The sequence below is a fragment of the Toxotes jaculatrix genome, chromosome 9 (assembly GCF_017976425.1).
Source record: "Toxotes jaculatrix isolate fToxJac2 chromosome 9, fToxJac2.pri, whole genome shotgun sequence".
NCBI classification, from domain to species: domain Eukaryota; kingdom Metazoa; phylum Chordata; class Actinopteri; family Toxotidae; genus Toxotes; species Toxotes jaculatrix.
The window spans coordinates 873,497-887,547 of NC_054402.1; the positions used below are offsets into that span (position 1 = coordinate 873,497).

The 14,051-nt window shown below is 46.4% G+C and overlaps 1 protein-coding gene across 1 annotated transcript; it reads left to right on the forward strand.

The window, feature by feature from the left end:
* The first annotated feature begins 3,155 nt into the window (after positions 1 to 3,155).
* si:ch211-14c7.2 (spore wall protein 2) lies at positions 3,156 to 12,942 on the forward strand. Its single transcript, XM_041046363.1, has 5 exons — positions 3,156 to 5,694; positions 7,808 to 8,007; positions 8,583 to 8,695; positions 9,323 to 9,437; positions 10,466 to 12,942. Exons 1-5 carry the CDS (start codon positions 3,156 to 3,158, stop codon positions 10,595 to 10,597), a joined length of 3,099 nt encoding a protein of 1,032 aa, XP_040902297.1. The 3' UTR covers positions 10,598 to 12,942.
* Positions 12,943 to 14,051: the final 1,109 nt, after the last annotated feature.

The window sequence follows — 14,051 nt, forward strand, 5'->3', positions numbered from 1 at the left end:
TGTGTAAGAACCAATCGGTCAGAGCTGTTACCACAGAAAAGTCAGTGCTGTGAGCATTAACTGCAGAAGCACAAGAACTGCACAGCAAAAATATATTTTAGGAACATATTCATCTCACCTTTAAATTAAAGAGAGAGAAAACAGCTCTGTGCTGTGGATCAGAAACACATGAATGAGTCTGACGGAGAAACCTGGAGAGGCCTTTGGAGGAGAAAGTGATAAACTATTCACAGGGTGCATGACGTCTTCCCATAGTCTGTTTATGTGTGTGGGTTTGTGTGTGATTGTGCTTGTGTGTGTTCCCAATCTACTCATCTGCTGCTGTGATGATGCTGTGCGACGTAGGCTACAAGGGTGAGTGTATGTGAGGGGAGATTAATGCTGTATGAGGAGCGAACGCTGCCACAACACAGAAGGGAAGTGAGAGGCAGGAGACTGCAGCTTCACCTCTACTGGTGTCCGCTGATTTAACAAAACAAAGACGTCTCTCTGCTGATGGAGACGCTTTTCCTCACACAGAACATAGGACGAGACATTTTCTAAGGCTCAGACATTTTGCAGTGGTTTTCAATTAGTGCACACACCTGCATGTTAAAACAGCCACACCTGTTTTTGGCAACATCTTTGTGGCATGATGGGCGTCGTGTTGTCAGCATAGACCTGTGTCTCATCTCCCAGCATTGATTCCCAGCATTTGCGTCAGACATTTGCACACGTCTCTGCTCCTGTACCTGGACTCTGCTTCTGTCCGTATGATGTTTACAGGTATCAGACAACACACATCTAATCACAAGCTGGTCCACGATGTGGCCATATGGTCTTGCACATAGATGTCCCACGGTGCCAAACAGGGATGGTGTGATTGTTGTGAGCAGCTGAAGTTTTCCGTATGATTTCCCACAATGAGGTTTGGACTGTACCTTTATGCTGGTGTTTAACCAGCAGCAGTTCTCACAATGTGTCAGACATGTAGTTTTCACTTAAGTACATTTACTGACTCTGCTATTTTAATATTTTCATATTGTTTGGCTGAGACATCATCTGGTGACGCTGGATCTAAACGAAGTTCCCCCTTCACAAGTGCAACAAAGCATTTTCTGCTTCCGTCTCGTGTGAAGAGGCCCTCGTCCTCGAGACCATGTGGCAACACTGACATCTGCTGGCAATGACGTGGTACTACAGGCTCTGACTGACAACAACTGGATATGAATAACTTGCCTAAAACCGTAACGTTAACTGTTTCTCTCTAAACCTGCGTTACATTCAGCTCTCTTGTTCTATATTAGTTGTATGTTTTCTCTACGTGTTACGTGTTAAAAGTTACATACAAGCTGCATTATTTTTTCTCTCTGCTGTGATGTGTTTGCTTTCAGTAAAATCTGTCATTAAAACCATCGTTTTTCCGGGGTTGTGGCATCAACAACCCCTCATACACTTCCGCTCGCCTCACCTCTCCCTGCCTGTGCGTGGCACGGATCACCCCTCCTACGGGTGAGTGGGCTGCAAGTCAAATTAGCTCTCCGTCATCCCGCTCGCTGAGCGTACCGGAGGCTACTGCGGTAAGATGCGGCGACGCACGATGCTCAGCCGCGACGGATGAGCTGATGCGCAATGGCCGAACGAGTCGGGGACAGACCGCAAAAAAAAGACCCACCATTTGTGTTCGGCTCTGAGTCCGACGATGGGCCAGACCTGAGCGGACATTAGAGCTGATTTGCTGCACCGTAGCGCCCGTGGTGCAGGCCGACTGGGAGGACGTGGTGGCTCGCATCCCGCTGAAGGATGCTCCAGAGCCCGAGGAGGGCTGAGCAGGGTTCGTCTGTAAACAACAAGGAAGCAGAGGGACGTGAAGTGAAGGACACTTAATGCAAAAGCCTGAACCTGAGACTCTGAGGTGAGACGCAATCAGCGCTTTTCCTCGGGTTTCCTTTCCAGGACATGTTGGCTGAGCATACTGGTTTTGCTGGTCCAGTGTGTTGTTGACGTGGTTCCTCCTCATCACAGTGGTACCCAGCCCGCTGATGTGAGTAGGCTAAGTGTGGTATGCGTGGCCCAAACCTGTTATTTTCCGCTTCTTTACTGAGTCACTTTGGGTAAATCCTTCGCTGTGTGTGGGCATGAGGAGCGGACTCAGGGGTTTATGGCCGCCCGTGTTTCATCTTTAGTCCCTTTGATGATTCTGTGTGGCTGATGCAACGACTAATCCGCTGGCACCAGGATGGACATGGTGTGGATGCACTTTTTTATTTGAAAATAAGGCCCGTTTGTGTAGGAGTCAAATGGAAAGAGGCCACTTGGATTCACGCGTCTGACCTTTGACAGACTCCTCCACAGACAGGATCCAGGCAGAGTGAGACAGAGTCACTTCTGTGTTAAATAGCAGGAATATTTAAATCATCTCTTTTATGTTTTCACTGACATTTTCTGCTGTAATTTCTAAACCATCAGACAAATACAGTAAAGAACTGGACTGTCTCTTCTTGACATGACTTTTACTGTTTTAACCACATCAACCCGTCAGCTGCTGAGCTCTGCTGTTTCTTCATGAGTACACTTCACATTTTATTCAGCGATGAATCTTTAATTTTCCTGTTTTGTCCCCACTCCCCCTGCAGGTTGTAGTGTGATAGCTGAGTCAGTCCACAGTGATGAGAGGCTGGCGAAGCTCTGAAGGCGCCATCACTGAGCTTCACCCCGGGAGAAAACCAACTTTATCAGCAGCACCAGCAGCTGCACGTCTGGGCTGGGCGTTTCTTCTCTTCATCAGGAGACTCTCAAAGTTAAGGAGCAGTGAAGGGAAAGAGAAGCACGACTGCAGCTCGCTGTCTGAAAACAACCGTTTTTCTTTCTGTTTTTTCTTTGTCCCCAAACTCAGACTCATGTTATCAGAATAAACTGTTGAGACATGAGATTAAGCAGAGACTCAGCTCTCTGTTCCAGAGTATTTCAGCTGTTTCATAATGCCCAGTGTATTTTTTCTGAACTCTGATCTTTTTACCTTTGGGCTGTCACGCTCTGAATCAAGAACAGACTCCTGATAGTGGCAGCGTTCCCTCTCACAAATGAGAATTCAACTCGACCTGACAGGCTGAATTTTAATAAAGGATAAGTGAGGACAAACCCATAAAACATAGATGAGGCCAACAACAAGCATCATGCTCCAGCAGAATAATAACAACAACTACCCCTGTCTGAACGTGTCGGGCTCCACCCGTGAGATGCTTCACAAGTGCTCCAGAGCCTCTCTGCCCTTCCCCAGCCGACTGGAGCTGAGCCTGGGAGACCTGCCGCTGATCCGGGGCCTCCGAGCCTGGGCCCTTTGCTCCAAAAACCGCTGCAAGGCTGGTGGACTTCTGGGAGGAGGACAGGCCCCCACAGCTCCACCTGCAGGCCGCGGGAGTTCAACTTCCTGCCCCAGGCCCGCAGATGTGTACCTGAGCGGGGAGTGGGCACACATGGGGTACGGGCTTCCCATGGGGCTGGATGCCAGACAGGCTGGGATCGGAGCTTTGGTGACGGTGGCCACTCTGAAGACCTCAGAGGGAAGTGGGAAGACACAGACTCAGTGCCTCTTCCTCCGGACTGAGAAAGGCAGCTGTCTGTACTCGACAGCTAAGCCTGGTTCTGGGGCGGGTACTGGTGCGGCCTCCAGTGTGGTTGGAGGATGGCTGAGAGGGAAGACAGGAGCGGGAGGCAGAGACACTCCAGTCGGGAGGAGGGAGAGTGGGCCAACTCTGCCGGCACAGACTGGAGCAAACCGGGTTAGAGTGCGATCAGGCCGGAGATGGAGGAAATCCGGTAATGCAGCAGGCCGTGAGAAAACAGGCGTGAGCAGAGAGAGGCAGCAGAGAGGCAGGGAGGATCCTGCAGGAGAAAGACAGGAAGAGGGAGACAAAGGAAGCCTGGACAGTAAACAGTTTCCCAGCCTGCAGCAGGATAGCAGGAGAGCCAGACAAGAGAAGGAGGGAGCGTGCAGAAGTCCCAGATGCTGCCATAATGTTTCTCCTAAAACCTGTGCTCAGTGTGGAAGGAGAGCACCGAGAAGGGAGAGCCAGGATGAAGGCGAGGGAGGTGAAAGTCCGAGAGGAGGCGTCCCAAACAGGCTGAATGGTGAGGTGAAAGGAATAAGGAAGGAGAGAGAAAAGAATGAGGAGGAGGAGAGGGGAGGCCTCTGTGGGTTGGAGTCTTCTATCCCTGTTCTGGCTGCACCAAACCCTGACCTAGAATCTAACCGCTTTCATCCACAACCCCCCGGTGGCTGTGATGGTGAAGAGATCAGAGAAGCCGACAGCAACGAGGAGCTGAGGACGCAAACCTCTCACAGGAAGGACGACCCTTCAGAGAAAGAGCTGGATTCAAACTCTGAGATTCTGAAAATACATCATGAAAACAATGATTTCATTCAGGTTCACACTGGACAGTCGACTGATGACTTTGAATCAACACATGACAGAGAAGCAGCTGAACATCCCTGTGAGGAAACAGTGGCTAATGTAAACGGATTCTCTGATTATGTGGAAGCAGATGAAGAATCAGAGAAAGAGATGGAGAGAGTGGATGCTGAGGAGGAGGAGGAGAGCGTCAATCAGACTCCTTCTGAATTCTCAGTTTTGTCCAACTGCTACGAGGACGTCTCTGTCTCCCCCCACCCTGCGTCCATTAGCACTGCAGCCTCCCCTGGATCCTCCTCTCCTGTAGAGGGCAGCATCTGCACTGCTGACCATGAGGCTTGTTGGATTAAACAAGAGAACAGCCAAGTAGAGCACCTTGGACACCTTCACGTTGGGGAGACGGACCCTGAGACCGTGGGTAAAGAAGAACTGGATGTTTGGAGATTTGAGGCAAAGGAAGGAAACTGTTCAGCTGACGAGAACAACACTGTGAAACCTCAGCTTTTCTTTGAAAAAGAGGAAAATAACAGCCAGCTGGAGGAGAGAGAGGCTTCATCCTCAGCTCTCAGAAACAGAGATCCTCTCGTCTTTGAGACAGAAAACAGCTGCGACTGTAGGACAACTGAGACTGAGCGGAGAGACGAGCTGGAGTCAGAGGAAGCGAATGTAGAGGAGAGACTAAATCCCAAGGAAGGAGTTGGAGCTGAGGAGACTTGGAGGAGGGAGTGCACCTGCAGTGAGCTGGACTTTGGCAGTGGGAAAGGTGGCGAGGACAAAGAACATGTTGGTACCACACAGGAGGAGATTTGCAAAGGAGTGAAGAGGAGCTGTGCACCAAAGGACAACAGGAGGTCACAGGACTCTGCAGACGGATGGAGGGGACGGACGAGTAAGGATGGAGACGCCTGCGGGGAAACAGGCATCAACTCTGCTGAAGAAAATGGAGAGACTGTTGCCTGTGTTGGTCCCTCCACCTCTTTTGCACTCTCCCTGGCTAATCCTGACCCCTCACTGCCCCCCCTGGGATCCATGGAAACCGGCCTGCCCTGTGTGGAGGAGGAGGAGGGGGGGCTCAGAGCGACGGCAGGAGACGGAGGTCAGGAAGGGAAGAGCAGGCACAGGAGAGAGCTGGAGGAGCAGGGAGAGGAGGAGAGGGGCTCCACTGGGGCCACTGCAGAAAGGAGGAAGGAGGAGGAGGAGGAAGATGAGTTTGGGGTGTTCATGCAGGCGGAGGGAGAGCTGGCCTGGAGCGAGGGGTTCACCATGTCTGCCTCAGTGCCTTGTGGGAGCAGAGAGAGTGTTGGTGAGTGTCACGGTTATTAGGTTGTGGTGCTCTGTCTCTTTCGGCTGCAGAGCCTTCTCCTCCCTCTCTCCCTCTCCTTCCTCTCTCTCTCTCTCTCTCTCTCTCTCTCTCTCTCTCTCTCTCTCTTATCTCTCTGTCTTTGTGGAGCTTTAGTACGTTTGCCTTCCTGTTTGACCTGCGACATTAAAAGGCCTCAGAAGTAAAGCAGAACCTTTGAAAGACATAAAAATCTCAGCACTCTCTGTGTTGTTGTGCTGGAATAACAGCAACACTCACTCAGAGCATTAGTGCATTTTTAGCCTTTTGTACAGTGTGAGGAATGTGTGTGCGTGCACTCTGTTGTGAAGGACCGTGCCGGTGGTTTCGCATGTTTTAGCCCATTTACTACAGTTCTTGTACACTCAGGGCTAATCATTCTGAAAACCGTGCTGATGTGCAGGCATTCCACTATTCGTGGATGCTCAGTATGAAACTCTATTAGCAGTTACATTATCATTATGAGCTGAAGCAGTGGAGACATTTTAAATCAGCCTGAAAACATGGTTTCAGTTCTGAAGTCCAATAAACTATAGTCTTATTTAAAGTTTGGAAAATGAGTAATAATGCACAGACGTATGAGGAATAACTTCCCCACTTCAGACTGTGTCACTCATCTCAATAAGCTGATTGAGGGTTTTCAGCTCTGTCCATCCCACTGGTGTGGCCTGTAACGAAGCAAATATAAACACCATCCCCATAAATGACAATATCAGGCTCATTCACAGTGACCTGAGGGTATTTACTAATCTGACACTATGAACTGGCTCCACACGCTCCTGACACACATGCAGTTGGGTATTTGAGCCTCACAGCCGGTGTTAATCAGCTCGTAAGTTCCCTCATTATGCTCCTTTTAGTTAATCACCTAAGCCCAGTTTCCACTGCTGCGTCAAACGAGGCTAAGCCCAGGTTCACCCATTATTTATTTCTTTTCACTTTATCTGCATTAAAAGATTTTTTTTTGTTTAAATTCCTTCCTCCTTCCTAAAGGGTCACTTCACACAAATTCTAAAAAGATATCTCCATTACTCTGCATAGTCAACAGAAAACAGTTTTCACGGTGACGCGGTGTAGTTCTAATGAAAACTGTTTTTAAATGTCATTTCTCTGTGAATTTTTTTTTTCATCTCAGCAGCTTTTTTTTGCTTTTTTTAAATTTATGTGAAGCAGCCCTCAGGCCACACTCCGTCTGTACAGGCTCTCTGATCATTTTCAGATGCATTGTGGTGTTCACGGCTCTCGTGATATTCGTGATAACTAACCCTACATCAGTGGAGACTGTACAGTATTCATGGTGATACTGTACAGAAATGAGGAGAAGCCAATGGCTGCCTGCTGCATTTTGTTAAACAAAATATATGTGATTTGCATTAAATGGCTTAAAACATGCAAAACTACATAAACATCTCTAAGATTCTGAGTCCTGATTAATTAGTAAGTGTATTAATAAAATCAATAAAATAATAAAATGAATAATTAATACTGACTGACAGGAACGCCATTTAATGGTACAGAATATAGAAGTTGTTGCCCAATAAGGTTTTAATCCTGTGATGAATGTGTGGAGTAAACACCACCTGCTCACACATGTGGAAATAAGACTGTAGTTTGTCCTGACCTGGATTCCTAACTGATCTCCCCCCCGTGCTACACGGTATTAATCATTCAGCGTTGGGTTGAGAGAGGAGGAGGAAGGAAACAAGGCCTGGGACTCTGAGGTCCTGTTAGCGGCTAACAGGTTAGCCTGAGGTGATGGGGCAGCGGGTGTAAGAGAAGTCACACAAACATGAGCGTGTCTGAGCAACGGAAGGTAACAGCAGCAAAGTGAGGCACAAATATTTGCTGTGAAATGTTTGCTTGCAGCAAGAAATCTGTTTGAACCCCCAGTGCAATGTGGGATTAGTCTGTCGTTCATTCAGGTCGTTAGAATGAGGGCAGAGCATGACAGCTATTCACACACACACACACACACACACACACCACAACACTACAGGGACGTCTACAGCAGATACTCTACTGAGCTACTGACCCTGTGTGTGTGTGTGTGTGTGTGTGTGTGTGTGTCTGAAAACAGCTCTCGTAAACCACGCCATCGCCGGGGAGGTGACCCAGTGGACGCCAGGCTGGACAGACAGCCCCTTCCACCAATCAGCCGACACCTGGACAGCCTTTCCTCAGGATTTGTCAGATGAGGGTCGAGATGTCGTGGGGCAGTGGTGGCCGGCCAGCGCTGTGGAGGAGAGGAGAGACAGGCTCTCAGCCAATCAGAACCTGGTACGGTAATATTTCTGTGCTCTGACTTTTTAAACTGATCTCCATGAAACCACAAAGTACAAATCCACCTTCAGAGCTTCTGTCTGTTCATTCACTGTAACCAGTGAGTGTCTGTTACATTCATTTCTCCCAGAATTCATTTATAAATATTCTGTCATACTGTTAGTTCATCAGCATTAAGCTGAACATTTTTTAATTTGTCTCGTTTGGTGTGTCGTTCAGTTAGCGCTGGGTGTGGCCTTAAATTCTGTGACTCCTGTAACTTCAGCCTGTGATATTTAGGTTTATCTGCACCTCAAGATGAAAATGTGAGAGCGAACTGAAACACGTACTGATGAACCATGTGCTCAGTTCACCAGTCTGAGTGCGTGAATGTAATCAGAAGGTTTTTTCAGCTGTAACAGCGTCATGGCTCTTTGGACTGCAGTGTCGGTTGGTTGGTCCAACACTTTGGTCCAGTCTGAAATGTCCCAGCAACTAAAAGATTGGCACAAAACTTTGTAGAGACCTTCACGGGTTTGAGCCCTAAAGACTCTTGCTTTCTGGACCGTCCTTTCCCTCTGTCTCTCCTGTAGGCGGCCATCTTTGCTGAAGCCTTCCCCTCGCTTCCTGGCTCTTCGTCCAGTGACCTCGATGCTGTTCCGACTCTGGCCCAGCTCCTCCGGGGCAGAGCCAGCCAGGACCAGGGGTGGGTAAACAATATCAGCTGAGCCCACTTTATGTCCGTTTACATAACCAGATCATTTTGATTTGCTGTGCATCAATCGATTTGCTGCAGGGATTTCTGCATGTGTTGACACATTCCTCCAATTTGTAACAGAAAATATCAGAGCCCACAGAAAAATCCTGCATGATCTGCTTCTAATCAGCTTCAGGAAAATGACACGGAGGATTCAGAGTTTTAGAGCCTTTCATTTAGTAAACCACCAAACTGAATTCTGTGTAGTGCAATGGGACAGAATAATCTGTTAAACTGAGCTTTATATGTGTGAGCTGGTTTTGTGGAGACGTGGCCACCAAGTGGTTAAAGTGGTGAACTGCATGTTGGATTTCGACTGCATCTGTGAGAGCAGATCGTGAGCCTGATTGATTGTCACTTGGCAGCGAGTTAGCAAGCAAGAAAATCCCTGATAACAGTGATGATGTACTGCATCTGCTTTTCTGAATCTCAGGTTTCACTGAAGCTGAAGCTGATGAAGCTGAAGCTGGTGTCGATATGATAATAAAATATATGATGCTATGGTTTAATAACATGTGTCACTGTGTGTGTGCGTGTGGATCTAAGGGTCGTTTCCTCTGTGTGTTCATGTTTCAGGCTGTTGGACAATTTCCATGACTTGAACAAAATGATTGGCCAGAGATACAAGAGAGCCAACGGCGTGTCCCGTGACCTGCTGCTGAAGACGTTACACCTGGAGCAGCCACACACTGTGAGTACAGTTTCATTCACTGACAAACATGGAAACACGCATCGTGTTGTCGTGTTTCATCAGAAGAAAACTCGTTTCACAGTAAATTCTCCCTCTGACTCTCTGTGAAGCTTCGAGGTTGTTAAACTGAATTTGTACACGCAGCTTTGACAGCATGTAAAATGAACTGATAGTGCTGTTTGAACGATGGCCTTGAAAACTGCAGCCTGATTTAAATGATGTGACCGTTGTCATGATGCAAAAACCCTCCTCACAGCTGAATGAAGGCACTGAGCAGGTCGACGTCACAGCTGAACCACACACACACACAAAACAACTGAGCACCTGCAAAACATGCAAATGTGTGGTTTCCTCCTCCGGAGTGTTTCTCTGCAGAGTCAGAAACACCAAAGTGTGTGAAATCTTTTTTTTATGGCTTTATCCAAAAATCTTTTCTTTTCTTGACGTACTTATAGATTCTGAGTTAGTTCCATAAAGTACTTATTAGCAGTTAAGTCCTCGTTTGTTTTTTATTTGCTATCAATGAATTTCTCTTCTTTAATGTAATGTAATGTACATGGACCATTATACGGATGGTTACAGCAGATTAATAAGTTAAATTATTCCATCGACAGCCCCACATCACTCCTTCGGGCTCTGCCTGGCCGGGGCCCCGTAGGGAGAGACCTGGCCACCAGGCGCTTTCCTTCGTGCCCTAACCCCAGGCCTGGCTCCAGGGTTAGGGCCCCGCTTGCGCCATACTGACGTAACTGACTTTGTTCTGTTTCTCATCATAGGAGAAATTTTATTTACTCAAAAATTCTATTTTCCCAGAGCCCAAAGTGACGTCCTTAAATAGTTTGTTTTGTAGCTGCAAACACAAAAACAATACAAGAAAATACATGGAAACATGGAAACTGAATATTTAGAAGGTGAGTTTTCTGTCTGTTTGGTGTATTAAACCACTGGATTGTGTTGTTGATTGTGTAAAGTGTTTTAACAGTCTAATATCACAACTCTCACGCCTCATCATGTTGTTAACTTTGCAGGAAAGCAGACCTGCTCCCTGGACAGCCAATCGGCGCCTCTCCCCCGGACTCCCCTCAGCCAATCAGCACGCTCAGAGCGTTGCCGCCAAGCGACGACTGTCGTATGACTACAACAGAAACATCTTGGAGTAACTCTGCAGGTTCAGTTTTAGTTGGACCGTGATTGATCAGCGTTCCCCTGAAGAACAGCACCTGGACAGATCAACAGCAGGTTTCTCTGATCAAGATTCACGACATGTGTCAAATACTGACTGACCTTTAGACTCTTTGCTCACTCCCTGGTTATTCAAGCCTGAACCGCTGAGAAGACGCGCTCCATGTTTCAGGCGTCGTCTCCTCCAGCTCCAGCTGATGTATACTGGTGGAGTGATCTCATTACATATGACGGTGGTATGCTCCCAAAAATCACGAGCACAAAGGAGATCCGCTCTGCTCAGACACACACACACGTACTCGTACATCGTTTCCCTCCAGACTGTGCTTTTCCCCTGATTTTATCTATATTTATAACATTAATATTGGCAGTGTGTATATATCTGTATGTGTATTTATCATGTTAATATTCTTTCCCTATGCTGTCATTTTACCAAACACTATTAAAATAACTACAGCATCTAAGTAGAAAAACAAAACAGTGTTTTATCAAATTCATGTCGATGGAAGATTCAAGACATTCAAGTCAAACCAAGTCCGTTTTTTTTATTTAGCACCAAATCACAGCAGACGTTTTCTCAGGGCACTTTTCATATAGAACAGGTTTACATGGTTCGTCCAGCAGGTGTTGTTGTACCTAGCTGTCAAAGATGGTGGACTCGCTCCATCAGTTATCTGTAGGGAAACAACGGCTGAGTCCGGCCACTCACTGCCAAAAAGAAAATCCACTCCCACGCCAGCGAGCAGGAGATCAGTGACAGCAGTCGTGTGCTGGGGATAGAACTGGAATCTGCACGAACCCTGAGCAGAGTTTCCTCCTCGCAGGCGACAGTGTTCCTCACATGAGCAGAAAGATTGTACCTGCGAGTGCTTTCGCGAAAGTAAAACATCTGCATGCATGGATCTCATTTGTGCTGGTTGATTTTGGCAGTGTAATGCCGTCATACTACACACACGCTACCTTGTTCACCACCAAACTCCCATTTAGATTTTTCCTTCCTGACCCGGACTGAGACATCTCCGAGGCAGAGCTGCTGCTTTGGCAGAAACGGTTTTTGGATGGTTAGCATACTTGCTAACTAGCTCATCTGTATTGATACAAGCAATGGTGGCTCGGATCCCGTAAGGTTTTGCCTTTTGCATAAGATGAAACAGTCTTCGTATCCAGAGTATTGTCTCTTTGGCTTCACCAAAGAGTTGTTCAACTCAACCAGTGAGATATTTTCTTCCTCTACAGCAGCTCTGAGAGTTTGCAGAACGGATGTTGTGTTCATGTCATGTGGAAAAACAACAGAGCAGTAAGAGAAAAAAAAGATTTCTGTTTGGATTTGAAAGTCATGCAGAGTATCAGACCGTTTGAGGCGGCACTTGCCAAGGTCACTGATCAGTTATTCAGCACTGAGATGCAGTTTTAATCATTTATATGCCACATAAGCATTGAATCATTATGAAGGAGGCATTTGTGTTTGCTTTTCAAGCAAATCTGTAATCTGTCTTCAGTGCTAACATGATGGCAGATGATGCTTCATATGATGTGAACATGATATAAAGATGCGGTGACATAATGCTCCTTTTCTGCTGTGACTCCATTAACGTGGCCTGACGCTTATAACTGCTGGAAATCTTAACGTCACATTCATGCAAATTTTTAAGCTTTTAATTTTTCCACCTTTAATTTTTATGAATAACAGGAGTAGTAGAAAAATATGCCATCCCACTGAAGATGCAAAGCATTATTTTTCCACGTGTTACAGATATAAAGTTACAGAAGAAGGGTCCAGATGTGATGGCTTTTACATTTTACTTTTACATTTTGCAGATTGATGCATGTGTTTTCATTGTGTAATAGCTAAAGAGAAAAAAAAGCCAACAACAGGAATGAAGTTCAAAAATCGTTTTGGTTCCTCAGAGAAACAAACTCGTCTTCCAGTTCGTGCCAACAGGAGCACCAGTGAAAGTCACTACGCTCACGTGAATGCAACAGTATTCTGCAGCTGAGTCCACTTCATGGGCAAAACTTAAATCTCGATGCCAATCAAAAACAATATTTCTGAGAACACTGTCCACATCAGTGATGCTCTGTACGTTTTTCATTTCGACATATCGTTACAGATTATCACCTCAGAAAGTTTATTTGGCGTTGCGTTGTATATTTCACTGGTCACCTCAGCCATCTGTGATGAAATTCAGAAACGGATCGTGTGTGTGTCTCTGCCATTTGTATAAACTACAAATTCCTAAGAAAAGAAAAAGATGAATATTTTCTGATCTGTTAAAATGAGGAAGAAGGAGATGTCGCCTTGCTAACTGATGTAATAAAATGATACTGCGTGGTTCGTGATGACTGCGTCCTCAGTTTAAATATCCACCGTCAGACAAGCTAAACCCACCACCAGATAAGATGTGAGACCCTTGTCTGAAATGGACGGACGTTTTGAAATCAAATGACCGGTTTCTTAGAAAATACTATGGGAAAAAATCTTCTTTTAAAAACACCATTTTCATGAATGTGAAAATGATGTTTCATGTTTGGACGACTGCCACATCAGATTTTAATCTGCGTCTGGATTAAGCTGTGCATCAAGTACACAGAGATGTAAGTCCTGCTGGTTTCTGGATCCTGTCCACGAGCGTAACATTTCATTACAGTCAGACTCGTGACCACTGAGTTGTGGGCAGTGGAAAATTCATCATGCTGCTGCTGCACCACCTACGTGGAATTTTGCAGGATGCATGTAAGAGACTGTAGAAGATACCAGTCACAGCAAAATGATACGGATCATCAAAAAAAAACAACAACCAAAAATATGCTGAGAACCAAAGTGAGTGGATTTTGTAAGAGTTTAAAAAAAGAACGATTTTGTATGAAGAAGCTGCTGATGCTGATGAAAGCATCAACTTCTATCAGTCCTCAGATCAAACACCACGCATTACCACATCTCTTACTCCAACTCGTTTCTCCAGACATGTTAGGTAACGAGTTGAGATGCACGTTCACATGTAATCATTAATACAGGTTTATGCAGACACTGAGATGGTCAGGCTGAGTAAAGTTTAGCTCATGTGAGTGATGCTGATGCGAGTACCTTCACAGATCTCAACATATCACTGGATAAAGCTGAGTATTTGCAGTAAACGCAGCCCAGGCTGAGGATTTCCGTTGCAGATCAGGTGTTTTGTTGCAGCGTTGCTCAGGAAACTTCAGCCTTTCAGAGGTTAAAGACATCACCTGGTTCACCAGTGCTACCAGCATCTCTCTCTCTCTGGTGATGTGAGTGAGGCAGCTCTGTGGTCCAGAGAGGGTTAAGCACTTTTTATTTTGCTGAGTCAGAGCAGCTGCCTGCTGCACTGTGATAACGGAGCTTTGTACTGCGAGGTAGAAAACAGGCCTCTGGGCAGCAGACTGCCCTGACCTCACCGCTGGCACTGCATG

Coding starts and splice junctions, on each gene's coding strand:
- si:ch211-14c7.2 (XM_041046363.1), top strand. CDS start 3,156: ATGCTCCAGCAGAATAATAACAACAACTACCCCTGTCTGAACGTGTCG. Junction 5,695..7,807: donor TGGGAGCAGAGAGAGTGTTG/GTGAGTGTCACG, acceptor GTCTGAAAACAG/CTCTCGTAAACCACGCCATC. Junction 8,696..9,322: donor AGAGCCAGCCAGGACCAGGG/GTGGGTAAACAA, acceptor TTCATGTTTCAG/GCTGTTGGACAATTTCCATG.